Genomic DNA, 25,927 nt, shown 5'->3' on the forward strand with positions numbered 1-25,927 from the left:
GGGAGCCTATCTGCTGCCTGCATCAAACCCCAGGATATGGAGGAATTTCCTCTAGGGCCCAACTCAGCAGCATGAGGTCCTGCCCACGGAGACTCAGTCGCCTGGGTCAAGGTGTCCTGTGGCCCTTGCTTCTGGCTGTGCTCATCTTCTTCCTCTTCACCCTGCCTTCCTTCATTAAGGAGCCTAGCACGAAGCCTTCCAGGTAAGAGGTGCACCCTTCCAACTTCCTATTTCATGAGGGGGAACCGAAAGTCGTAGCCCCGGGAAGCCTTGTGATCTGGGAGCCACTTGTGTAGGTGTCAGATCAGAAATGTCATCAGGAACCACTCGGAGGGAAGACCAAGGGGAAAACGTGGGGACACAGAGGTGATGGTGGCAGCGGTGGTAACCAAGGTACCAGGGACACCCCCAGACTCCCACGGGGCAGAAATGGAGGCAGGAACTGAGACCTAATGAACCGGTCAGCAGAGAGCACAGGTAGAAAATGGGACAGTTTCCCCTCCAGACTTGTAACGCCAGCAGCTTCAGCGCTGGTTCTTACAGGCTGTTCTCCACGTCCTAGAGCGAAAGATTTGTTCCAGGTGTTCCATCTGTTCAAAATCGTACCGCCCTGAGAGGTTCGCCAGTGAAACCGAGACCTCCCACTTAGGGAGGCAGCTTCCATTCTCTGCCCCAAGTTCATCCTCCAAAAAGACCAAGCCTTTTTTTTTAGAAAATAAACACACCTCTAGCAATGAAGGTCCTTTTCTTTCCAGACTCAAGTGAAAAAAAAAAAAAAAACAAAAAAACAAAAAACTTTTTTTTCTTTTGGTTTCACTAGTCTTCAAATTTTAAAATAACAGATGTTCTCATAGAGTTAAAAGATACACAGAGAAGTGAAGCAGGAAGCAAAGGTCTCACCATCTCACGCCATTCTGATCCCTGCGAATACTTCGGTATCATGATTATAGCTTACACTTCCGCAGCAGCACTGTGTGCCAGGCCCTATTCTAAATGCTTTATGTACGTGAACTAATTCTCATTATTATGAGGATGCTGAGACACAGAGAGCCAAGCTGAGTCACCTGAAATAATACTGCTAGCGTGTCTCAGCGCTGGGATTTAAACCCGGGGCTTCTGACCCTGTATCTGGTGTGGGTTTCCTTCGTGCCATGCAAGACCTGCATCTATACATCCCATCATACTTTCTGTGCCACGGGACAATTTTTTTTTTTTTTTCCAGTACTGATGACTAAACCCAGGGGCTCTACCACTGAGCCACTTCCCCAGTCCTCTTGATTTTGAGACAGGATCTGGCTAAGTGGCCCAGGCTGGCCTCCCACTTAGGATCCTTCTGCCTCAGCCTCCTGATTACAGGCATTCGAGGCCTGGCTACAGGACAGTTTTTAAATCACACTACGTTGTAGACATTTTTCCATGTTATTGATACGTAGACTGCTATTTATTATTATCATCACCATTATTATTTTGTGTGCTGGGTGGGGGCACCCAGGGCCTCCTGCGTCTCCTGCATGCCAGGCAAGCACCTGCCTCTGAGCTAGGCCCCCAGCCCCATCCCACGCCCTTCTTTTTCACAGCTCCACAGCATTTTGCTGAGAGTGTTCCTTAGCCCATCCCTGTTGATTGGCACCGGGGTACTGGACCTGGGGATGGGCACTTGGGCCATCACCCATTTTTCCTCACCTCCCTTGGTACATCTATGCGGCATTTCTGCAGGTGGATTTCTTGCGGTGGCGTTCAAGACCATGGTCACAGCCACATGAAATGTTAATGGAGATGGCAAAGCATTAGCTCCCCCACCCTCCGCCCCTGTGTTTCTCTTTTTAATTTCCATTTCTCAGTTTACTGGAGAAGCTGAGGCTCTTCTCAAAGTTATTAACCATTTGTGTTTTCCTTTTCTGTCTTTGTTACCGGCGATTGAACCCAGAGGTGCTTTACCACATCTCCAGCCCTTTCTCTTTTCAGAGACAGGGACTCACTAAGTTGCTGAGGCTGGTTTTGAACTTGCCATCCTCCTGCCTCAGCCTCCCGAGTGACAGAACCATTTGTTTTTCTCTATGAATGCCCTGTTCGTATCTTTTGCTTTTTTTTTAAAATTAAATTTTTTCTTTTTCTTATTTGTAAGAGATTCCCATGGATGGGGGATATTAGCTCTTTTCTGACTTATATGTTGCAATGCTTCAAATATTTCCTATTGCCCAATATTTATTACGGTGTTTGTGATTTCATATCTCATACAAAGTAATATTAGAGCTGGGGTTGTATGTAGTTCAGTGGTAGAGCACTTGCCTAGCACGTGTGAGGCACTGAGTTTGATCCTCAGCACCACATAAAAATCAATAAATAAAATGAAGGCACTGTGTCCATTTACAACTAAAAAATTTTTTTTAAATAAGATAAAATATTTTTTAAAAAGACATAATATTTATTTATTTTCATTTTTAGTTGTAGGACACAACACCTTTATTTATTTATTTTTATGGGGTGCCTCACACAAGGTAGGCGAGCGCTCTACCACTGAGCCACAACCCCTGCCCCAAAGTAATATTTATGTAGATAAAATTTGTCTATCTTTTCCTTTATGGTCATTGGGCTTTTTGTGCAATTTTTAGGAAGGTGAGTCCTGCCCCCAAATTATACAAGTTTTCTTTTGAATTTTCTACTAACATTCCTGCACTTTTCTTCTTTAAGTTTAATAAGTGAACCTGCAGAATTCTTTTTGCATACAGCATGAACATGAACATTCTTCAGGGTTCTTTTGATTGCAATCAGCAAAATCCAAATCGATCAAGCTTAAGTAAGATAGCGAGAGGGGAGAGATGCTAGAGGATCCCAGCTCTCCTGGAGAGTGCTCCAGGGTGACACTGGCCTGCAGATGAATGTCACCAGGAGGTGACAGCGTGTCTGACCTTCTTCCCCAGGAGTTAAAGGACAGAGGTTAAGTTGCCTGGTGCCTGTTTCTGGTCTAGAGGTTTCCAAAGGCCAAAGGCCAGTGTGACTGTCTGTAGTGCGACGTGTGAGGAAGAAGACAGCCACGCTGCCCCGTCCCAGCCACTCCTGTGGCACGCGTGGTGCAGAGGTCGGGGGAGCGAGCCTTGGAACTGTCCGGTTACTTGCTGGAACCAAGTAATGAGATGCTCACCCTAGAAAAGTGTGGGGACACTGAATGCTGCCGGGGTCCCGGGGTCAGGTCCAGGAAGGACCCTCCTGGAGGAACCCTGGTGCACAGGAGAACCTTCCACAGAGAAGCCACCTTAGCGAGACGGGTCACGAGGGTCCCTGCCATCAGACAGAGGCTGGCGGAGCCTCAGGGTGAGCAGACACCTCCCCAACACACGCCAGCAGGTGGGCACTGACAGAAGAGCTGGGCCTTGACCAAGGGGCAGCGGGGGCCACAGCTCGGGGGCTGGGCTCCATTCCAGCCAACACTGCAAAAGGAAGGAAAGGAAGAGGGGCAGTGTTGTCCTGCCTGACGTGACCTTGCTGCTCCCTCCGTTCCTCTGTACCTCCCCAAACTCCTCATCTCATCTCTCATCTCCTCCGTCTCCCCATCCCACCCCAGCCGAGAGGGTTGTAGCTCTGGTTAGGCTAAGAGCGGGAACAGGAGAGGAGCTTTGAACAACACGGACAACTGGAGCTCTGGACTAGATTAGAGGGGGAAGCAGGAGGGAAGGGGAGGGAAGGGGAGGATTATATTGCAGTTTTTCTTAGACTGAGTCTTGGGTTTTTCGGCTGGTTGTTCTGTTTTGGTACTGTGAACCCAGGTCCTGCACTTATTAGGCAAGTGTGCTGCCACTGAGCTATGCCCTCAGCCTCCTGTGAATGAATTTTCAGCATCAAGTGATTGTAACATTTTGGAGTCTGCCCAAGACATTAAGGAATAGGAAAAGGGACATGCGTTATACCTCTCAGTAAACTGTTCATGTAATTATGTTTCCAAACGGTTCAGAGAGGGAGCAAGTGCCACACGGAGGTTTCTGGAAGAGACTCTCCCTGGAAATTTTCTGCTGAAGGCTTCTCAGAAGATGTGGCACTTGAGATAGGCAGGGCTCAGATGAGACTAGGAAAAGGCGTGCGGGTGAGGAAGATTCTACAAACAAGTCCCCTGGCCTTGCCGAGTGACAGGCAAACTGACCTCGGAGCAGGGAAGGGGGTGGCCCTGGGCAGCAGAAGCCCTGCAGCAGGGCAGGGCCAGAGGCTTGCTGCACAGGCATGTGGACAGCAGTGGCCCCGTGGGACTGGTGTGTGATGGCGACTAGTCTGTCAGAGGTGCACTGGACGGGCTGGAAGGTGAAGTGGGTGCTGTTTTGGCCTGACCAACAGTGGTGACTAAGGGTGGGTACAGAAAGAGTTCCCATGCAAATGACCCTGACACAGTCCTGCAGGAAGAAACTAGCCACGGAATCTCAAGGTGAAGGGAATCCAGAAGCAGAAAGCAGGAAGAAAGGGGCCAATAAGAGACGTTTCAAAGGAACAAGAAGAAGAGTAGGAGAGGCAAAGGTGACCACAAGCTTTGCACTTTAGAGACTGGCCATGGTCCACCTTTCTCGGTTTTGATCCTACAGTGCTTCTGGGAACAGGGTAACAGTAAAATCAGACATAATTCAGGCACAGTGGCACATACCTGTGATCCCAGCTATTCGGGAGGCTGGGGCAGAAGGATCCAAGTTCAAGGCCAACCTTAGTGAGGTCCTGTCTCAAAATAAAACTTTTTTAAAAATGGCTGGGGATGTGGCTCAGTGGTAGAGTGTCCCTGGATCCAATTCCCAGAACCTAAAAAAAAAAAAATCAGATATAAAAGAGAACTGTAAAAACCTTACCTTAATTTTTGAGGGTTGAAATCAAGGTGGTGACCCAGTTTTACGACACATCAATAACATTTCAGAACTGGAGACATTTCCAGAGCTATCTCTACCAGGATCCGTCTATGTACTCCTTGGCAGAGAACCGAGATCAGCATATTTATTCTTTCTCAAAGTTGTCAAATATGAGGCTCAGAAAGGTTAAGGCTGATTCCACCCAACCAGGAAATAGCAAAACAGAGATTTGAATTTCGGGGACTTTGGCCCCAATGCCATTCTTCCACTATCTTGTTTGTGGCTTGACTCTCAGGAGATGCAAAGTCTAATGAAGAGAGAGAGAGATACAAGGAAGGTCAGCAGGATGCAGGTGATTCTCTTAGTGTAAATACCTGCAGTAAAGTCAAAAAGGACACGTGCTAGGAAGCAGACCCAGAAGACCAGGTCCAGGGGGAGTCGGCATGAGAACATCACGGAGAAGGTCGCACTTGCACAAAGCCTAGTGAGTGTGTGACATCTCAGCCATCAGGGACGATGCAAATGGAGGGAACAGGGTGAGCCATGGCCCAGAATGCTCAGGAGGGCGTCGATGGAGCTGATCAACTGGCACTGGAGTGGCACTTGCAGTGTGCCAGGCCCTGGTCTCAGAGTCATGATGGCTGTTGCATATTAGGCTTTTCGGGTAGATCCATCATCGCACTACCACCCCCCCATTATGGATAAAATAACGTGCCCGGGACAGTCTGGTCACAAGGGCAGGCCCAGGCAAGCTGACTGCAGTCCAGCCTCTCAGCTCTGAGCTACACCAGGCTCTGCCCTCCAGCTCCTTAGATTCAGCAAACCCAGAGTTTTGTTTGGTTTTCCTGCCAGAGCATGAATTTCTTGTGGGTAGCCTCTCATTTGTCTGTTTCTTCAGTATTTAGAGCATGTCCTGAACACAGCATAGGAGCATAAATAAATGCTTGTTGATGAAAGAATGAATCCATGCCCTTAAATAACAGGCCAAAGTATTCATAGACTTTATCCTACAGTTATCAGAACCTTTAGAGTATGGGGTTACATGCTTAATTCTGTGCTCTCTGCGGGTTACTCTGTGGTTAGATGCTGGGGGATGGGAAGGGGGTCAGAGGCCACTGCAGTGGTTCAGGATACCTGAGCAGGGACCATACGGACAGGAAGAAAAAAATGAGAGTATCAGATTGGCTGAACTTGGCCACAGGCAGGATGGCGGAAGGAGTGACGAGGAAGGACGTAAAGCGACTCTGTGACTTCAGACCGCGGTTACTGGCCACCTCTCATACCTTCTTAAGACAAAGCCAAGGGCATCAGACTGTGAAGGTGTTGTTCCTAGGTCCGTTTTGCTGGCTGACGTGCAGATATGGTCTAAAGCCACCCTCTGCTGCCTGGCCTCAGAAGTCTAGTATAAACATGTTAGAGATGATAATTAAGAGGAAGCTTTAAAACCACATCTATGGAGTCTGCTTTGCATTTTATTTTGTTTTGGAATAAGAAACATCACCTTACTTTCTCTAACCTCCTGATTTCTGATTCTGGACCTCTGGTCCTCCAGGCTGTAGGAGAACTTAACCTTGGCTGTTCCTCCTCCTCTGCCCCATCCCAGGATGCTGCCAGGGCTTCTAGGACCTAATGCAGTGCCAAGCATGGGAGGGCAGCAGACTCTTAGCCCCTGATGGAGCTGCTGCTGAGCAGCACTGCCCCTGTCCCTGGCTCTCCCAGGTCCACCTGGCTCAGGCTGTCTGTGGTCCCATCTCCCTAGCCTCTGCATGCAGTCGTTGCCTTTCTGGGTTAGTGTCAGACCCACTGCCATAGGGGCCTGTGGTCTCTGACCTGGTGATCTCTGTCCTGCCTCCGCTCTCTCTTCTCTCCCTTCCCACCCCCCACCAGAGCAGGTCTTTCCAAGGAAGGGACAATGGCACTAGGAAGTAGTTAAGTCTTCCTCCCTCCTAATTTCTCTAAGGTATTTTATGTATTTCATCAAATTGTGAACATGGAACAGACTCTTAACTGCTGGGGGAGGTGAAGGGGTTCTGGGAGGAAAATAGTTAAATGACATTCCAGAATGCTAGACAACCAGACAGGAGAGGGACCTGGCTGCTCACACCCGAGGGGCTGGCGGCGTGTTCTTCCAGGGGATGGGACTGCAGCAGATGGTCCGCTCTCGGGCTGCAGCCACTTTCTGCCTTTCTGCACTGAGCACACATCTCCTTTCTCATGTCAGAAGACTCCAGAGGAAAAGGCTCTGTTTAGGGATCACGTCCACGTTGCCATCGTCTCCCAGGGGGAACCGTCTTCCTGAGTTGTCCCCGCGCCTGGGACCAAGGTCGCCATGCGTGACACCTTGCTGCAGCTGTGGATATTCACACTGCTTCCCTGTGAGACAGTGAGCTGCTCAGACAGGCGTCCCTAGCGGATGTTCTATGCCCGCCATGTCATGGCCAGGCATTTAATAAAACATGCATCAGATAAACAGTGCATGGGGCTTTCAGAGTCTCTGGGGTTCTCCTCGATTTCTAATGTGTGTTGAGGAAACGGGCACAGTCGTAAAGTCCACCAGAGCCACAGAGCAGCCCTTGGTGCCTCCCACTCCAGGGCCCTGATCCCCAAGGCGGCTGCTCAGCTCCCCTGCTGTCTCTTGGCACTGACCTCATGTTTCTGAATAACACGGCTGACCTGCTGTCTTCTGACTCTCCACTTGAAGTAGTGAAGTGCGTCAATGAAATATGATTCGCCCTGATCCTTGGAGTTGGTCCTCCCTTCAAGGGTCCTCTCTGGACATAGCAACCCAAAGGAAAGCTGACCGGGCATCTGTCACTGTCATCCCAGCATTGACAACCATCCCAGTTTGACAAGGCTAGCGTGGTATGACCTAGTAATTTTTAAAGTGCCCTTCACCAAATTATATTGTTATCTCGTGTGCACGCATGAATACGTAACAACAAATCACACCATTATGTACGACCATAGTGCACCAATAAAAAATGTGGATGCAGAAAAAAAAAGAGAGAGAGAGAAAGGAAAATAAAGTGCCTGCTCTAGATCGGCTCATAAGTTTTATGAGACAGGTATTAAGGGTTTTGTTTAATGCCTGAAGAAATAGAGGCTCGAAGTGTTCTGTGACTCGCCCCAGGTGTCTGACCAGTCAGGGTACGTATCACGTCTTCATGTTGGAACCTTCAAACAGCTCTTTCTAGCTCTGTAAAATATACGTCATTGTCAGCTGGTCGCCCTGTGCTGTGGAGCTGGAACTCACTCCTCCATTTAGTGGAATTCCGGTGCCCACCTCCCCTCCTGGCTCTGCTCCCTCCCCGCCACTGAGCTCTATTCTGCTGTCTATGAAATCAGCTCCTGAAGCTTCCATGTGCGGTGAGAACAGGTGCTATTTTCTGTGCCTGGCTTATTCCACTTAGCACGACACCCTCCAGTTCCATCCATGTTACCACCAACTGCAGGACGTCGTTCCTGGCCGGCCACCATTCCATGGTTCACATACACCGCCTGTTCTCTCTGCTCATCCTCCAGTGGCCAACCACATGGCCGATGCCATGTCTTGGCTCTTGTCAATGCAGCTGCCACAAACGTGGGAGGGCGGGCGTCTCTCTGGTAACGCGCCTTTCACTTCCTTGGACTGGATCCTGTAGGACTCGTGTTTTTAGGTCTTTGAGGAGCACACCGTTTTCCATACCGTTTTCTGTAACGGGGAACTCGCACGTGCTGTTGACCGGGATGTAAGAATCGCCCTTTCTCCCATTCTGCCACCGTTTGTTATCTCTTGCCTTTTTGATTCTGGCCATTCCCGCTGGGCTGAAACCACCCGTCGCTGTTCGGTCTGCGTTCCTCACGATGAGAGACATTCAGCCTTTTTTCACGTACTTGGCCGTTTGTGCACCTTCTTTTGAGAAATGTCTCTTCAGGTCGCTTGCAGTTTTTAAGGGATGGTTCACATTTTTGCTGCTGTTTGAGTGCCTTGTATTCTGGGGCTATTAATCCCTGGTCAGATGGATAGTTTGCAAGTGTTTCCTCCCCTTCTGCACCTCTGCACACTCCGTGGATGGTTTCCTTGGCTGTGCAGAAGCCTATTAAGTCGGACGTAATGCTACTTGTTTGTTTTCACCTTTGTCACCTGTACTTTTGGAGTTTTATCCAAAAAATTAATTACCCAGAACAATGTCTTGAAACCTTTCCCCCGGTTTTGTCCAATAGTTCCATGGTTCCAGGTTTTGCCTTTAGGTCTTTGATCTTTCCCTCTTTATTTTTTCCTTTGCTGGGGATGGATCCCGGGCCTGAGGCACGGCAGGCAAGTGCTGGGCACTGAGCTTCTTCCCCAGCACCTTTGATCCACTCAGTTGGCTGTTGTACTAAGAGATAAAGAGAGCCAGCTTTCCCAGCTCGGAGACTGCAGACCCTGCGTCTGTGATTCTCGACCCATACCTGCCATTGCTGTTAAAAACATCTCCTCCCTGGTTAGCTGGGTCCTGCCCACCACCACCCTCCTCGGGATCTTCTCTGGTCTCCTCAACTATCACATCAATACTCATGCCTGGGAGTCGGGGGTGAGCCCTGTGTCCCGCCTGTGGACTGGACGTGTGTGTCTTAGGGAGAGAGGACACCCCCCAAAGCAACTCACTGTCATTCTGGCCCAGTGAGTCCAGTGAGGAGGCAGGCATCTCAGCGGGCTCTGGGGAAACCTGAGCAGGGTGTGCTTGGGAATTGCTTCCTCATTTTTTTTCTGGATTTTTTTCTTCCTCTTCTCTGCCCTTTAGTATGACCCCTTCTGGATTGGAAGGGTTCAAAGCAAACAAAAGTTACCCCTGAATGTTTCCTCTTTTCTTCCTCTAATACATTATCCCTCAGTATCTCTCCAAACAAATGAGCTTTGACCTGAAAAAGAACACTCAGAATAACAAAACACGGATTTCCAGCATGTGTCTCAACCTGCGAGGTAATTTAGGCGATCCTACAGCTTTTAGTCACTGAAGCAGCTCACTTTAAAATCATTCAAAACCTTTAAATCATTTAAAACTTTTCAGGATTACTCAGGGAAAATACACCTGCCAGTTGGAAAGGCAAAGCAGAATAGCTGTTTTGATTTCAGATAGGAAAGGAGACCCCAAAGAGCTCATCAAACTCCAGAGGGCGGACTGGAAGACCTGCGTGGACACCATGGGAGTCCTGGAACCACAGGTCCGGCTAAGTGAGTGGGGACAGGAGCAACCCCAGGCAGAGGACTGGATAGCAGGACTCAGGGGACCTGGGAGCAGCCAAGTCTGTGTGCTCCCCTTTCAAGAGAAACGGCTAAAGTTGGAATCACGTGGAGGAACAGAGAGGCAAGGGTGATGACCAGGACCCCCAAGAGAGGCTGGGACAGGCATGTGAGCAGCACCAATCTGTGTGACTAGCCACTCACGACAACAGACAAGCCGGGCGCAGGACCCAGGTCCCTTCCGGTCTCCACGCCATAGCAGGGGGAATCCAGGTGCAAAGCTGCTTCGGAAATCACAAGAGCCTTTTGACCTCTTTCCTGTGCTCCATAAAATGATCCACTCCTACTGGCATTACAGGTGACCACTGACGTGGAGTCTTGTTCTCAGATTTCAGTTCAGACAGCCTCTGCACAGCCTCAGATCAGGTCCCTGCCTTATCTATAGTACCACGATCTTGGGAAGATAGTGCTTTCTTGCCAGATTGCTTTATGAAGTCAGGCGTAAATGAACTTTGAACCTGCCACCATTTCTTTGCCTCCAGGTTCCCCTTGATGATGTTTCTACCAATAGAAAGGAGATTGCCAGCTAAACATCCTTCTATGTGTTACTTTTATCCAATAGAGCTGAGTGACCCTCATGCATGTTTAAATGCAATATTTTTTCTTTAACCCCCAAGTAGATCAGAATTATGAAATTAAATTGCTTTTTGCTTAATTATGTGGCCCATAATGACTTTCTCCTGTCTTTCTGGACTAGAGGCCCTTAATGGAAGGAAACATGCTGTCCCGTCCGCAGCCCTGCCCAAGGGGTGTGAGCTGTGGACCACTCAGGATCTGAAGGAATGAAAACAGGACACTCGGCTTCCGCACACAATTTAAGCATTCAGTAAGTCCATGCATCAGAATGAGGAAGTGCTTGTATAAACACCTGCAAACCTAACAATCATAGGTGTATTTAATTATTGAGAATTGAAACTTAATTACACAATTTTGTCACTCCCTGGATCACTGCTGTGACTTCCTGTACAACTTCAATGACTTTTCAAGCAATTGGAGCATTTGTAGACAGAAGTGTCTTTCTGGGTGTCCCTGGGCCACTCCCGTCTCCAAACAGGATTCCAGAGAGGGGTGCCTTAACTCTTCAGGGGCCGTGTGACCACCACGCAGGTGGTCAGCTGTCCGTGCTGCACGGTCTGCGGTGTGCAGTGCGGAAGACCACCCGCCCGTCCTCTTCCCAGCTCTGCCTGTTAGGTGCCTCCTGGCCGGACAGTGGCATCCATGAAAGTGTTCAAGACGGGAGGAAATGCTGTTCATCATGGGAAGAACAACCCCCAACGCCCACAGGGGAGGAGGAGGCTGTGGAGGTTGTGGGGAACCCACCCCGGGGCCTCGCTGGTTAGCAGGGCCGTCTGATAAACCAAGTGAAGGGCTGGGGCTGTTTGCCGGGCGGCCCACGCAGGCTGGAGCTCACGCTGAGCCGTCAGAGCCCAGACCGTGGGGCGAGTCTCAGCTCCATCCTGGCCACTCTTGACCCTTCCCACTCAATCAGCCTGGAGTGAGTCACCCAGGACCCAGGCCTGACCAGCTCGGTCTCCCGGGGCACCCTGAGCCGTAGTCTTTCATGATGGATACTTTGGGGGTGTCTGCCCAGCCAACAACCCCCTCTTCCTCTTGAAACTGCCCTCCTCCTGTGTGTTAGCACAGAAAGGAGAGAGATCGGGGCAAGAGCGACCTCCACGCATCAGCTTTATCCACGAACAAAGCCTCGCACGGAACCGGGCGTCGTGGAACTCAATTTCCTGGAACGAGCCCCCGAACAAAGACAGGGCCTGGGTTTACACAGGTCATTTTGCGGGGTGGTCTATGGACATCTGGCAGTTTGCTTGGACCCTCAGGGAGGTGGGCCTTTTGGGTCAAGTCTGCGGACAGGGTCTGAAGAGGACCTACTTGGGAGGAGAGGAAGGCCTCCCAGAGACTGTCTCCGTCCAGGGTGATAAGACACCTCCTCCCTGTCTGCAGCTAGAGCCTGGGAGACATCTGTCTTGAGAGCTGGAGGCTGGCAGTGCAGGGCCTTCATTTTTACCTCTTTTTCTCAGGCCTCATGATCTTGGGAATTTCTTATTTTCCATACCCATTCTTCCAGAATCTGAAAGGAAAGGGGAAATCGGGCGACGGCTCTCTGGCTTCTTCGAGCTGGGAGGGGGCGAAGCGGGGGAAAGGGCTTCCCTTCAGAGTTCTGGCAATGATAATGGGGGCCGGCAGAGGGGTGACAGGGAAGGCCGGGGTCATCCGCGCCATGTCAACTCTATGCTGCTGCCGGAGCTCAGGCGGTGAGCGGTGGAAGGAGGGACAGCCTGGGATGTGTTCTGGCAGCTGCGGCTGAGCTGACCACTTCCTTAAATAACTAAAAACAGGGAGAAGAAAAAATTATAGCAACATGTGAAGGTTGACTCGTTTGTTAGATTAGGGGAAACAATTGTAGCATATAGAATAAAGACTGATGAGCTCACTAATGTTAAGGGTATAATTCTAGTGTGGAAGGTTAAGTAATCTGTCAGTGTTGAGAAAAATGATCTCAGCGTGCAACCTAAGTGAGGACTTTGTTAATCTTAGTCGAGGCCCAATCAGATTTGGGGTGTTCTTCCCGTGAGTTCATGGGCACGGTTTCATTGGAGCATAGCAAGCGTGATTAATCTTGGGACCATCCTTTCCTAATGGTTTAATCGTTTCCATCCTGCTCAACTAATTACATATAATGAGACCAGAGACACAATTAACAGTATTGTTAAGGCTAGTAACTCAGCTAATATGTGTGGAAAAGTACTTAAAAGGGTTAAGGGAGGATATCCCTTCGGCAAAACTGCTCCAGATTTCTTCATTATCAAAAGTAGGTGGTTGGGCACTAGCCATGTCCAGAACCTGAGACTATAATTTTAATACTTCCAAAGAGGCATTATGAAAAGGATCAAGTCCCATTAAGTGATTACGTACATTGTGCCATTGGACCTCAGTGTCATTGTATGGAATCCTAGTAATGCTGCAAAAGTGAGTAATATTTTAATGACATTGGAGCCTCTGAGTCCATCGTAAACCTTGTACTTGTTCTCCTAGCCATATAACAGAATCTTCTAATTGCTGAGCTTCACTTAGATTTTTCTGGCCAATAAGTACTTGAGTCTGGCCAGGTTTCAGTATAAGTCTTTTTTTTTTTTTTTAACTTTTATTTATTTATTTATTTTCATTAACTTTTTTTGACAGTGATAAATACACTTTTTAAAAAATTCTTTTCATACATGTATATAGGGTAATAATGTCTGTCTCACAATCTACTGTCCTTCCCCTCCCAACCCACCCCACCCATACCCTCACCTCGCTCCCCTCTGTACAGTCCAAAGTTCCTTCATTCTTTCCTACCCACTCACCCCCACTATGGATCAGCATCTGCTTATCAGAGAAAACATTTGACCTTTGGTTTTTTGGGATTGGTTTATTTCACATAGCATGATATTCTCCAGTTCCATCCATTTACCTGCAAATGCCATAATTTCATTCTTCAAGGCTGAGTAATGTTCCATCATGTATATGTGCCACATTTTCTTTATCCATTCATCTATCGAAGGACATCTAGGTTGGTTCCTTAGTTTCGCTATTGTGACTTGAGCTTCTATCAGTATAATTCTTATGAATCATTGAAGGTAATGTGTTTTTTGAACTTCTTGGTGAAAGGCCACTGCTGCTGTAGAGGCAGAGGCAATGAGTCCAGCCAAACTAACGATGCCCACTATTAACAACTCGATAAACCGTTTAGTCGAGTACTTTAAACGTCTCCACAGCTCCTGCATGAACACTACGGAAGGTGTTTTCTGCCATGGCTCTCTTAGCTTTACAGAGTCAGGAAGCTGCTGGTCTCTTAAGAATTGTGAGTTTGTTTTGGGTCCTGCCATGGGGTCCGATTATTACAGTGTTGCAACATGCAACTTCTACACGTGACATGGTGTATATTTTGTGAGGCATTATATCTTATTTGAATGAGCCCAGACAATAAAACATAGGGATTTAAACCACATACTGTGAGGTAGAATTCTTATAAAAGAGTTAAGGTGGACAACAGTTTTCAATTTCCCATATTAAGACTAGGTCCACCAGCAATTTTCATTTAGTTACTCAGGATCGTCTTCCTGGCCTCCACTTTGTGTTTCTTGCACTAATTCATATTGGGGCTATGCTGAGTTTCAAACCTGGGTTCATCACATCCTGGAAGGAGAGAAACAAGGGGAACAAACTTAACTAATCTCACCGGTAAATCTCACCATTCCAGACTAGAAGAGGTTCCTGCGTTAAACCTAGTTTCCATATGGAATCCTGAATTGGCCCCAAATCCATTCTCGGGGTGGGAGGTGATAATTGCCCTTTATACCAATACTGGGTGGTGGGGGCTTCTATGTCATTTTTATGTACTCAAGTTAAATCGCTCCTGTGATCATATGTCCCTCCCACGTCTTTAGACTGAGCATCCACTAATACCCAACGTGACCCCATTCTACAACTTGTTTTCCTGCGACTAAGAGATTTCATGGGTGAGGCGCGACACACTTAGTCCGTTTCCACGGTTTACGGGGGGGTGGTCCCTGTGGCCATGGTGAAGGTATGGGGGTCTTTTTCATGAATAATTAACATTAGTCTCCTGCTCGACAGGGGAACCTTTACCGGTGAGATTAGTTAAGTTTGGGCCCCTTGTTTCCCTCCTTCCGGGATGTGATGAACCCAGGTTTGAAACTCAGGGTAGCCCCAATATGAATTAGTGCAAGAAACGCAAAGTGGAGGCCGGGAAGACGATCCTGAGTAACTAAATGAAAATTGCTGGCGGACCCAGGGACCTGGGGAAATGAGATATAGAAAACAGAAGGAAGAGAGATGTGGATGGGGGCCAGATCCGTGAGAGTTCCCGCGAGCCAGAGATCCCGAGTAAGATGTAGTGCCCGAGAAGGAGAAAGGTGAGGGGGTAATGGGATCGATTTAATTCACCTCTGGGTAATGTTAAGGAAAGGGGGAAGGAGGTCTGAGAGAGGGCACCCGGGTTTCCAGGAAGGCTGCGCAGCTTCCTCAGGAACGTCTGGGCGACGGTTCGCGCGGGTCAGTGGGGCCTCTAGGACCCGAGTGGTAAGAGGCATCAGTGGGGGCAAGTGCTGACGTGAACCCAGGGAGGGTGGCCGGCTAACTTGGCCTCGGGGGGTGCGGGGGGAGTTAGAATGGCCTCGAATGGGCCTTCCCACTTTCCCTGTAAGGAGGCTGCGGGTGAGGAGGGGAGAGGTAGGCTGAGCCCCCTACGGAACTAGACAGGGGGCCTCTGAAGGTTGGGGCTGGGGGCGTTGTGGGTGAGCATAGTTCCAGAGAGCAGCCCGAAGCTGAGCTAGCAGAGGCGTCAAGATGTCAGCAGGGACGCTGGGTTGAACGGTAGTAGGGAAGGAGGGGCGCCATGCCTGAGTTCAAAAGGCCCGGTCAGGAGAGGCTCCTCGGGTAGAGCTCGGATTCGGAGAAGGGCCAGGGGAGACGCTTAGTCCCGTCTGAATGAGGGTCTGTGGATGACTTAGCCGAGATCGCCTTAAGGTCCTGCTGGTCCTCTCAGCTACCCTGAGGACCGGGGGTGAGGGGAATGTGAAAGTTCATTTTATGTTTAGAACTTAGCTGGTTCCTGGGTGACAGAGGAAGTAAACTCAGGGCCTTTACCAGACTGGAGAGAGGCAGGGAAGCCAAAGCGCGGAATTATCTCCCGGGCGAGCAAGGTTGCCGGGAAGCCTCAACCCATCCCGTAGAAGTGTCCACCGAGACCAGGAGTATCCACTTCTCTTTACAGAAGGCACGCAGGTGAAGCGAGCTGCCAGCTGCCCCAGAGAGTGGCTCTCGCCTGGTGTGCAGGGAGTGGGGGTGTCCTCACATTAGAGTTGGGGTTAATCCTAAGACACGTTGTGCGTGAGCCGGAATTTTGGTGGAGATACTGTAAATCTAAGGGGACATGGTTAAAGAATTCTTTAAGACTATTTGGAGGGAACAAGGGTCTGGTGGATAGGACAAGAGGGCCTTAGTTTCCTCAGGGGAAAATTAACCTTTTAAAGGTATGGAGTATAAGCCTGTTTGGGGTGGTGGCCAGATTGAGCAACTTTCTTAGCAAGCCTGTCCGCCTCCTGAATGGCCAGGGAAATGTGATCCCTTCTAGTCGGATGCCCCCTACAAGGTAGGACTGCCACCTTGGGAGGTAGAAGTGCAGCCTCAAGCAGATCTTTTATGTAACTAGCACTGAGGATGGGCTTCCTGCCTGAGTTAGGAATCCCTCTCCCTCCAAATTAAGATGTTGAAGTGAATGATATTATAAGTGTATTTGGCATCTGTAAAAATATTAAATGATTTATCCCTCGCTAATGATAGAGCCACCTGATGTGCCAGTCCTGCACTGGACTTGCCCACGAGGGACTGGGGAAACGTCTTTCCCTCAATCCCAGTGGTAAGGGGCTGGGTCCCGGGATGCCTAATGGTGGCATCTCTGTCCAGCAGAAGAGAAAAGAGCGAAGGACTGGGTCCCCGGGTAATAAACGGGGTCTTCCCTCTCCAAAGGGACGAGAAGGCCCGTGATGGATGCAGAAGCAAAATGGCAAATAGTTCCCCGATTTGAGGAGCTTGCTGGGTGTGGAGAGGAAGGGAAGATCGGAGAGGGAGCAGAAGTCAGCCTCTGAATGCCAACGAAGGGTGTGATATAAGTCCCTTCACTGTTCACACGCCACTAAGCCACAGGGTTCAGTAGGCGGTTGATGTCCACACCCCTGAGGGCTGCCGGAGTCAGGTCTGGGACTCGAAGCCTTCGCACAACGCTAGGGAGTCACTCAGCCAGACGCCTCCAGCTGCGTTCGAGCTTCCTCCTGCCTCACGCACCAAGCTTCTCCCACTCAGCGGTTGACATCTGGTACCCCTGAGGGCTCGGAGTTAGATTTCAGACCCAACAGCTTCATACAGCACCAGAGAGTTGCCCTGACCGTCCGGACTCAGCTGTTCTGGGCCCTCTGTCTCTCACTCCCACCAAATTTCCCCCGCGTGAAGTGGACAGCAAAGGGCAGGACCGGCCTATGTTCAACAGGGAAAGGGAAGGCAGTCAGTTTGGAGATTCAGCCGTGGCTCCTGGGAGCAGGGGCTGCGGGTCCTCCCAGCTTTCAGAGAGCCTTGGAGGTGCCAGCAGGTCACAATCAGCCTCCAGTCTCCAGACCTCATCCGCTGTTTAACTGATTACCAGGGAAGGGAATGGGTTGTGGGGAAGTAGGGAATGTTACCTCGCTCTTGGAATCAAAAATGTTAGCACAAAAAGGACAGAGACCCGGATGAGTACAAACTCCAGCATCAGTTCTTTCATTCACAAACGAGTGTCACACAGAAACGGGGCTGCAGCGGTGAAACGGCGTCGTGGAACTCAGTTTCCTGGTGGAAAACGAGCCCCCGAACAAAGACAGGGCCTGAGTTTACACAGGTCATTTTGCAGGGTGGTCTATGGACATCTGGTAGTTTGCTTGGACCCTCAGGGAGGTGGGCCTTTTGGGTCAAGTCTGTGGACAGGGTCTGAAGAGGACCTACTTGGGAGGAGAGGGAGGCCTCCCAGAGACTGTCTCCGTCCAGGGTGATAAGACGCCTCCTCCCCGTCTGCAGCTGGCGCCTGGAGACATCTGTCCTGGGAGCTGGAGGCTGGCAGTGCAGGGCCTTCATTTTTACCTCTTTTTCTCAGGCCTCATTATCTTGGGGATCTTTCTTTCTCCGTATCCACTACTGTGCACAGGGTGGGCCCCAGGATGTCACATACTGTGTGACCCGGACCACTGGGCAGGGATGGAAATGGAACCCAAGTGGACCCGTCCTTCTACCAAGATTGAAAATGTGGAAGCAAAGAGAGTCAAGAGCCCCTAGAACAGAGGTCACGAGGTGGCCGCATCCCTCCATCCTGCGGGTGGAAGAGAGGAGGTTAATCTGCACTGACTAAAAAGATAAAAAGCACAAATTCTGGGCTGGGGATATAGCTCAGTTGGTAAAGTGCCTGCCTTGGAAGCACTAAGGCTCTGGGTTCAGTCCCCAGCACCACCAAAAAAAAAAAAAAAAAGAGCATAAATTCACAGGGAGCAGAGGTGGGAACAGAGTCAAAGTCTCATTGGAGGCAGGGTCTGGGTTCCAGGCCTCCTGAGGAGCAACCACAGCTTGCTTTTGGTTCCTCGAGACACTTACCCTTGGAATAAGTTTCCCTTTTTATTTTCTTAGTTGAAAACGAGAAATAAGAAAGAATTAGGACTTGAAGGCTATTGGCTTTTTCAGGATGTGCTACCTCCCATACCCTAACCCCAGGGCCTCTCTTCTTTCTGGTCTGAACTACCTACCAATTCAATTGCTCCTCTGGGTCACACAAAAAGGAAGAAGCACCTTCGGCATAGGTCATATTCAGAGTGCAGTTGTTCCAGGGAGGAAGAGCCCTGGGAGATGAGCCCAGACACCACGGCTGGCCCTTGGAATACACCCTTAAGGGAATTTAGGCCCCTGCTCAGTTTCAAAATTGGGACAGAGACTGACCCCCTGGAACACCAGAAATGCAAAGGTGTTTCCTGCTAGCTGAGAAAGGCAGGGAGTCCAGGCGGGCCTCTACTGCCGCGCTGGAGGGAGGCCTCCAGGGGGAAAGGGTAGCACAGGTAATCTGCTTGCTTCACCTCTTATCTGGAACCAGCCCTGTGTGTCCCCAGGAATGGAAGCTGGCCTTTGTCCTCTGCCTCTGATAACAAGGACTGCACGTTTCACGGGTCCAAAGCCCATGCCTTATTTAATTTGTATTCCCAGCACATGGCACGGAATAGACATTCATTAATTGCTTACTGAGTGAGATGTTCTTTCATAGGTCCTATGTACATATTTCATACCCTGCCATGCTTTTGTTTAAATCCACTTCCTTTTGGACTCGGAAGGCCTATCCGAAGCCCCAACGTGGCATGATGTGGCACCGTAACACCCTGGGGTGAGGGCTGCCAGGGTGATTTCTGCCTCTTCAGTTTGTAAGAAAATAAAAGAGAGATTGAGTGCATTGAGAGACGGCACTGCCCTGCACCCCGGATGTGCCAGAATCGACGCACGGCAGGAAGCAGGGCTGAGGTCCGGCCACGTCCCTGCACCACACCCGCCCGGCTCTCCCAGCACAGCTCCTAGTTACAACTTGACATTTATTTGCGGGACTACCTGTCATTCCCCTTTACATCCCAGGCTCCGTGGCGGGAGGATGTGTCGGTATGAGCTTATCGCTGAGTCCCCAGTAGCTTGTGCAGATCGGTAAATATCTGCCGAATCCAACAATGAATGCATAACTGTTGAACTGGGTGGGGGAGTCAAGCAGCCACCAGAGGAGCCCGAGGCCAGGCAAGCCAACCCCTGGCCGTGCATGCTAAACGGGACCCACTAGGAACCTCCAACCGTGAACCTGGATGAGGGGGAGAAGGGCGGGAACTCGTCTTGGTTGAGCTGCAGCAGGCGCCTTCATGTGCCGTCTGTCCATGCTCCCCAAAGCGTTTGCCCAGCAGCCCATTTCACAGGTAGGAAAATCAAGAGTCAGGGAAGGTAGGATGATTTCTTCAGTCTCGTGAGATAATAAACCAAGAGTTCAGAGTCTCGCTCAGGCCTAGGGGGCCTGCACACTTCCTGTGCCTCCTTTTCTTCCTTCAGGTAGCCTTGGTAAGTCTGTTAACAAAACATAGCTTAGAGGGAGCTATGGGGACCCTTGTGACCAAGATGAGCAGGGAGGCCCAGAGCGCCGGCAGCAGGAGTTGAGGATGGGGAAATCATCCTGGGTCGTGGCTAGAATCCCTGGAGGGGAAGGTGCTTCCCGAGACTCCCAGGAACCCTTACAAACACCCGGGTAGTGCAGGGACCCCACCAGGAATCAAGTCAGAGACCCAGGTTTCTCCCAGAACACCTGACACCAGTCTCACGTAAAAGTCAAAAAAGAAAAAGGAAACACCATCCCTGGAAGCAAAACCCGTGCGTGCCAGGAGTCAGACCAGGCCTCCCGGAGGAGCCGCCTTCTAACCGCCAGAAGCCGCCTTCAGAATGGAACTCAGACTGGGCCCCGCAGCCACTGTCCTCCTTCAGCCCCCTCCCCTCCTCCTATCTGAAAGTCTTCAATAGCCCCTCCTGCACAAGGGGACACACAGCCAATTCCAGGTCTACGATTCCACGCGGAAGGCCAATGGCTCTCCAGCTCTGCCGCCTGAGTGGGATATCCCTGCCCCCACTCTGCGCTGTGACCAGTGGGCCAGCAGCAGTTCCATGCTCCAGGACGGGAGCTCCCTCGGGGCAGCCTCCCCACACACTCTCAGCTCCCACAGCCCCAGGCAGGTGTGTCTTGCTCACCTGCTGGGCTCTGACCAGGCCTTCTCTTGCTCATGGCTGGGAAAGGCCTTCCATCTGTAATCGCCAAAATCTAAAGTGAGACGCCCTGTGAAGAGTGGGCTTTTGACAAATATGTGTTGAGAATACTTTTTTCCCTAATGATGTCAACAAGCAAGAGTTTCTTTCTAAGTAGTACTTGAAGTCAATCTGTAAGGCAAACCTTTCAAAGTTAAGGTTGAGGTTGGGGTTGGGGTCGGGGGTGTGCTCGGTGGCAGAGTGCTCCCCTGGCATGCCTGAGGCCCTGGGTTCCACCCCAGCACCACCAGAGAAAGGAAAAAGATGTAAGGCCGGCGGCTCTGGTCCTTATGTGCACGTGCCTCTCCCACTTCCTTGTGGGTGATGTTATGTAACTTAGTTACCTGTGCTTCGTGTGTTTAAAAAGAAGTGTCGAATGACACAAATATTAGGTGACAAGACTCATTGCAACTCACAGTCGGGAATGGCAGTGTTTGCTGGGGCTCAGGTGTAGGCACAGGGATTCGGGGTGCGGCACAGGGACACATGTCTCAGTGTCCAGGCTGGCACAGCAAATGCCTCTTGTTGCCAAGGTCTCTCTCTCGTGGCCAGAGGTAAGTCTCCAGGGGTTCTGCCGAAGGGTGCAGTGTGGTTTCTGTAGATGGCCACACCGTGCCCTCCATCTCCCGTGGAGACTAGTTTGAAGTCTGCCTGAGGCACGAGAGTAATTACTAGCCTTGCTTCTGAACTATTTGTACCATCTCCAGCCTTCCTCAAGAGTTCTTTCTTCCATAGGTATCAGTTTATAAAAAGCACTGAAGAAAGTTCTCAGGAGTCGCTACAAAAGACCAGGGGACCGGGGACAAGCCCCCAGGCAGAGGAAGCGCAGGAGGACAGCACCCCAGACACACACCCCCGGACCACAACCCGCAGCGCTGCCCAGAGCAGGAGGGCAGAGGCCGGCCAGGCGCCCAGCACAGCAAACACCACCTCACAGAAGAGCCAAGAAGAGAGAGCCAAGGTGGACACACTGCCACCAAGAGGTCGGGACAAGGACGTGGCCTCTGCCAGGACAGAGGCACTAGCACTGCAAAGTCAAGTCGAGAAGACAACTGGAAGAAGAGAGGGCCAGAAGGGGAAGGTGACAACGGTAAGGACAGAGAAGCATCTGACCAAAGTGGCAACTACGGCCCAGAGGCTCAGTCCAGACCACAGGGAGGAAACGCTGACCACGGCAACAGCAGCACCCACGAGGGTGAGACCGAGAGCAACCACCAGACCGAGAGCAACCACAGGACCCCGGGCGAGGACGGCAGCAGCTGTCCAGCCCAAGGAGAAGACCACCCCGGCTGCCCCGCGTGCCCCTGTCCCAAGCCCCACCATGCAAAGAAGCCAAAGGCTGAAGGCTGCCAACTTCAAGTCTGAGCCTCGGTGGGATTTTGAGGAAAAATACAGCCTGGACAGGGGGAGCCTGCAGACGGTGAGCTCCACCCCCAGGGCAGCACCCGCCTCCCGCCAGCCTCCACTGCTCCCCACCTACTCTGCTCGTCCCTCCTGGGGCAGCCAACACGGGGGAGGAGGGAAGGCAGCACCGCAGGTGTGAGCGAGAGGGTCCTCCCAGAGGGCCGCCAGCTGCTCGAGGGTCATCCTCCGGGGAGAGCAACTCGCTCTGGGGCTTGACGCAGGGTTTCTCGCCCTCTGCCTGGTCTGCCCTGCCAAACTGACCTTAAAGCCTTCATGCCCCTCCAGCCGCACCCACCACTGTCCTGCCACACCCTGGCACGGAGGGGCAGCATTCAGACGTGCCTGCTTACACACAGAGTTGAGCCCTGGCCCCAACAGCACCCTGGACACGGGTTCCGCGATCCCTCTCCCACTGACAAAGGTGCCTCAGCCTTGAGGGCAGAGAAGGCCATTCCCTGGGAGCCCCCAGGGCCACAGTGGGCCCAGACAACGGAGAGGGAAGGTCAGCAGACCCAAGGACTGGAAGTGGGGACAGAGGCAGTGCCTTCCACGTGTGAGGCCCAGCCCAGCCCCTGCTTCCTGACCTCCGCGTGTCCTGCTCACAGACCTGCCCTGACTCGGTGAAGGTCAGAGCCTCCAAGTCGCCGTGGCTGCAGAACCTCTTTCTGCCCAACCTCACTCTCTTCCTGGACTCGGCTCACTTTAACCAGAGTGAGTGGGACCGGCTGGAGCACTTCGGCCCGCCCTTCGGCTTCATGGAGCTCAACTACTCCTGTGAGTCCTTCCCCTGGGGGAGGCTGGGGCCCGCAGCCTGGGAGGAAGGGTGGCGGAGCTCCCCGCCTCCTCCAGACTCTGAATGCCCGCCCACCGTTCCAGTGGTGGAGAAGGTGGTGACCCGCTTCCCTCCAGTGCCCCAGCAGCAGCTTCTCCTGGCCGACCTCCCCGTCGGGAGCCCCCGGTGCATCACTTGTGCCGTGGTGGGCAACGGGGGCATCCTGAACAACTCCCACGTGGGCCGGGAGATAGATGGCCATGACTATGTGTTCCGGTAAGGTGTCCACCCCAGCTCCCCTTGCCAGCCCTCTCCTACAGGTGTGGGCTATTCCAAGAGCCCTAAGAGGGTGTTCCTTGCCTCTGTCTGGATAAGATGGGGTTCCCGGGCTCCCCAGAGAAGGACAGGACATACGCCCTGCCTCCCCCAGGCCTCCCTCTGCTGGGTCCCTGTCCTCCCACACCTACCTTCATACACTTCCCTTCTCTGCTCACAAGTTCCCTCTGATTTTCTCTTTCTATACAGACTGAGTGGCGCCGTCATTAAAGGCTATGAACAGGATGTGGGTACCCGCACATCCTTCTATGGCTTTACCGCCTTCTCCCTGACCCAGTCCCTTCTCATACTGGGCAATCGGGGTTTCCAGCATGTGCCTCTAGGGAAGGTGAGCAGAGAGGAAGGGACCTGGCCACAGACTCTGGATGGGGGACACGTGGGTGAGAAGGGGGATGAGCGTCTGGGGTCTGGACAGTCTGTGGTTGGTACTGGTTCTACTCACATGAAGGACCAGGGCAAAGAAGACACCCACACCAGGCCAGAGGGAAGCAAGTGGGCACTCTGGTATGAGAGCCCAGCCCTTGTCCTCAGACAGTACCCTGGGACCACTTCCTGTCCTTGCTCCCTAGGACGTTCGCTACCTGCACTTCCTAGAGGGCACCCGGGACTATGAGTGGCTGGAAACAATGCTCCTGAACCAGACCCTGCAGAGAAAGAACCTCTTCTGGTTCAGGTACCCACTTCCCTCCTCCTGCCTCTTCACCCCACCCAGGCTGAACCTTGAGGTGAATGGCAACAAAGGGGTGGACCAGTGGGCACAGCCTTGGCTGCCACCTGGAGATGGGTACCAGTCATGACCATGACTTGGCCCCCACCAAGCCAGTCAGAGAACTGAGCCTGAACAACCATCCCTGACCACAGGCGCAGGCCCCAGGAAGCTTTTCGGGATGCCTTGCAGTTGGACAGATACCTGCTGCTGCATCCAGACTTTCTCCGATACATGAAGAACAGGTGACAGTAGAAAGCCCAGGTGACGGCACAAAGTCGGTGAAGGGGCCTCTCATCCATGCAAGCTCCTGACAGTTGGGGATCTGGGGTATTTTACAGGTTTCTGAGGTCAAAGACCCTGGACACTTCTCACTGGAGAATATATCGCCCCACCACCGGGGCCCTCCTGCTGCTCACTGCCCTTCACCTCTGTGACAAGGTAAGGCTGGACTTCAGGAATAACTGGAGAACAGCTCTGGGGCTACTCCTAGGCCTGCTCTGTCCAGGAAGGGCAGTGGGCATGAGTGTACATGTGCATCCAAGTGACCTGCACCCAGACCCCCCGGGGCAGAGAACCAGGATAAAGCCCCCCACAGAGAGCCCGTGAGAAGCAGCCTGGGAGACGGCCCCATAGGCCCTATTTCTCCTCCACCCTTTACCTAGGTGAGTGCCTATGGCTTTATCACCGAGGGCCACGAGCGTTTCTCTGATCACTACTATGACAAATCATGGAAACGAGTGATCTTTTACATAAATCATGACTTCAAGTTAGAGAGAGCTGTCTGGAAGCGCCTACATGACGAAGGTATCATCTGGCTGTACCAGCGTCCCCAGACAGCAGAGAACTGACCCGAGCCTGGGCCCCAGCAGGCTCTTCACCCACTCCAGGGCCCAGCGAGCCTCCTGCCATTCCTCAGGGCTTGGACCAGGATTGGACCTGGCTCCAAGCCCTTCAAGATTTCCAAGAACACCACCACAGAGGAGAAAAGTCCCTCATCACAAAGGATTGGTGGAGGTTTTGCAGTTCTTCAGAAAGCTGCTGCAGGTTCCAATGGAAATTCCTGAGGCCTAGGATTTTTTAACTAAATGGGATAGTAAATGGTCAATACCACCCATTGCTGAAAAACACTCTTCACTGCCCAAGAGCTACTTGGCCAGAGGAAAGAGCCTGAACTCACGGAGACGCATAGATTGGGTTTGAATTCAGATCTTCTACTCGGCAGATGTGAAACTTGGGGGCATCACTTAATTGAACAAGAGATTGTCTAGAGGCCCTTTCCAAGGGTTATCTGATTCTTGAAAGGTCTGTACTTTTCCTTCTCTGTTTGTCAACTCCGTGTTGTGGGAAACTGATAGTAACACAAATGATTCATCTCCATGGAGATGCAAATAAATTTTGCACGATGAAGGTGCAATTGTTACCTCATGGATACTCTCCAGTTTTGCACCTATTGGCAAATTCATTTTTGCATTCCTGATTACCCAAATGTGTGTCTGATCCTTGGATTGGCCTTTGAACCAGTTTTTACATCTTATTGGCTCCTTCATTAATTAATGAGTAAATGAAGTCTTTGACATGTTCATTTTCCATTTGTGTGAGAATTATGATCTTAACCTTTAAAAGTTCACCCTTTAACAGTTCCTCTAAAATTCATTAGATTAGAACTTCATTCTGAAGTTTTCTAATCTTTAGAAAGAGTTTTATGATATTCATGGATTTTTGAAATGAATTAAAATCTTTAAAGGATTATTTTTAAAAGTCCAACACAACAGAGAGTTCATTTCCCTTCCCCTTCATCCTTCTGTCCTCCCACCAACCTGCTTTCTGGCTCAAACCCCAGGATGAGAACTGAGCGAAGTCAGAGACATTTTGGTTCACCTTATCCTTTGAACCCTGTCTCAAGGATTTGGACTCTGGAGCCCAAAGGAATTCTAGAGATCCCCCAAAGAAGGGTGCTGGTTAAAGGGAGGCGGAGGAAGAGGAAGAGAAGGAGGGGGAGGAAGAAGAGAAGGAAGAGGAGGGAAAGGAGGAGGAGGGAAAGGAGGAAGACTTCCCTTAGACTTCATGCTCAGCACCAACGGGACGGGGATTTGCTTTGCTCAAACGGGGTGCAGTGGCAGCTCCGGGCGGTAGGAGGCAGCAGCGGGGCGCCCGGTCCCCTGCAGTTCCCGGCGGCGCGGGCCTCTGCTCCTTCACTCTCGCTCCCTGGTAGGTAGGAG

The 25,927-nt window shown here is 51.2% G+C and overlaps 1 protein-coding gene across 1 annotated transcript; it reads left to right on the forward strand.

Annotated features, from left to right (window-relative positions):
• Positions 1-25,108, forward strand: St6galnac1 (ST6 N-acetylgalactosaminide alpha-2,6-sialyltransferase 1). The gene is made up of 9 exons (XM_047546276.1): positions 1-202; positions 21,223-21,907; positions 22,497-22,665; positions 22,768-22,939; positions 23,189-23,327; positions 23,569-23,672; positions 23,861-23,950; positions 24,047-24,146; positions 24,371-25,108. The coding sequence occupies exons 1-9, from the start codon at positions 72-74 to the stop codon at positions 24,554-24,556; spliced, it is 1,776 nt and encodes a 591-aa protein (XP_047402232.1). The 5' UTR covers positions 1-71; the 3' UTR covers positions 24,557-25,108.
• The last annotated feature ends 819 nt before the right edge of the window (positions 25,109-25,927 follow it).

Source organism: Sciurus carolinensis, chromosome 3, assembly GCF_902686445.1.
Source record: "Sciurus carolinensis chromosome 3, mSciCar1.2, whole genome shotgun sequence".
NCBI lineage: Eukaryota > Metazoa > Chordata > Mammalia > Rodentia > Sciuridae > Sciurus > Sciurus carolinensis.

Coding starts and splice junctions, on each gene's coding strand:
- St6galnac1 (XM_047546276.1), top strand. CDS start 72: ATGAGGTCCTGCCCACGGAGACTCAGTCGCCTGGGTCAAGGTGTCCTG. Junction 203..21,222: donor CCTAGCACGAAGCCTTCCAG/GTAAGAGGTGCA, acceptor TTTCTTCCATAG/GTATCAGTTTATAAAAAGCA. Junction 23,673..23,860: donor AAGAACCTCTTCTGGTTCAG/GTACCCACTTCC, acceptor CCCTGACCACAG/GCGCAGGCCCCAGGAAGCTT.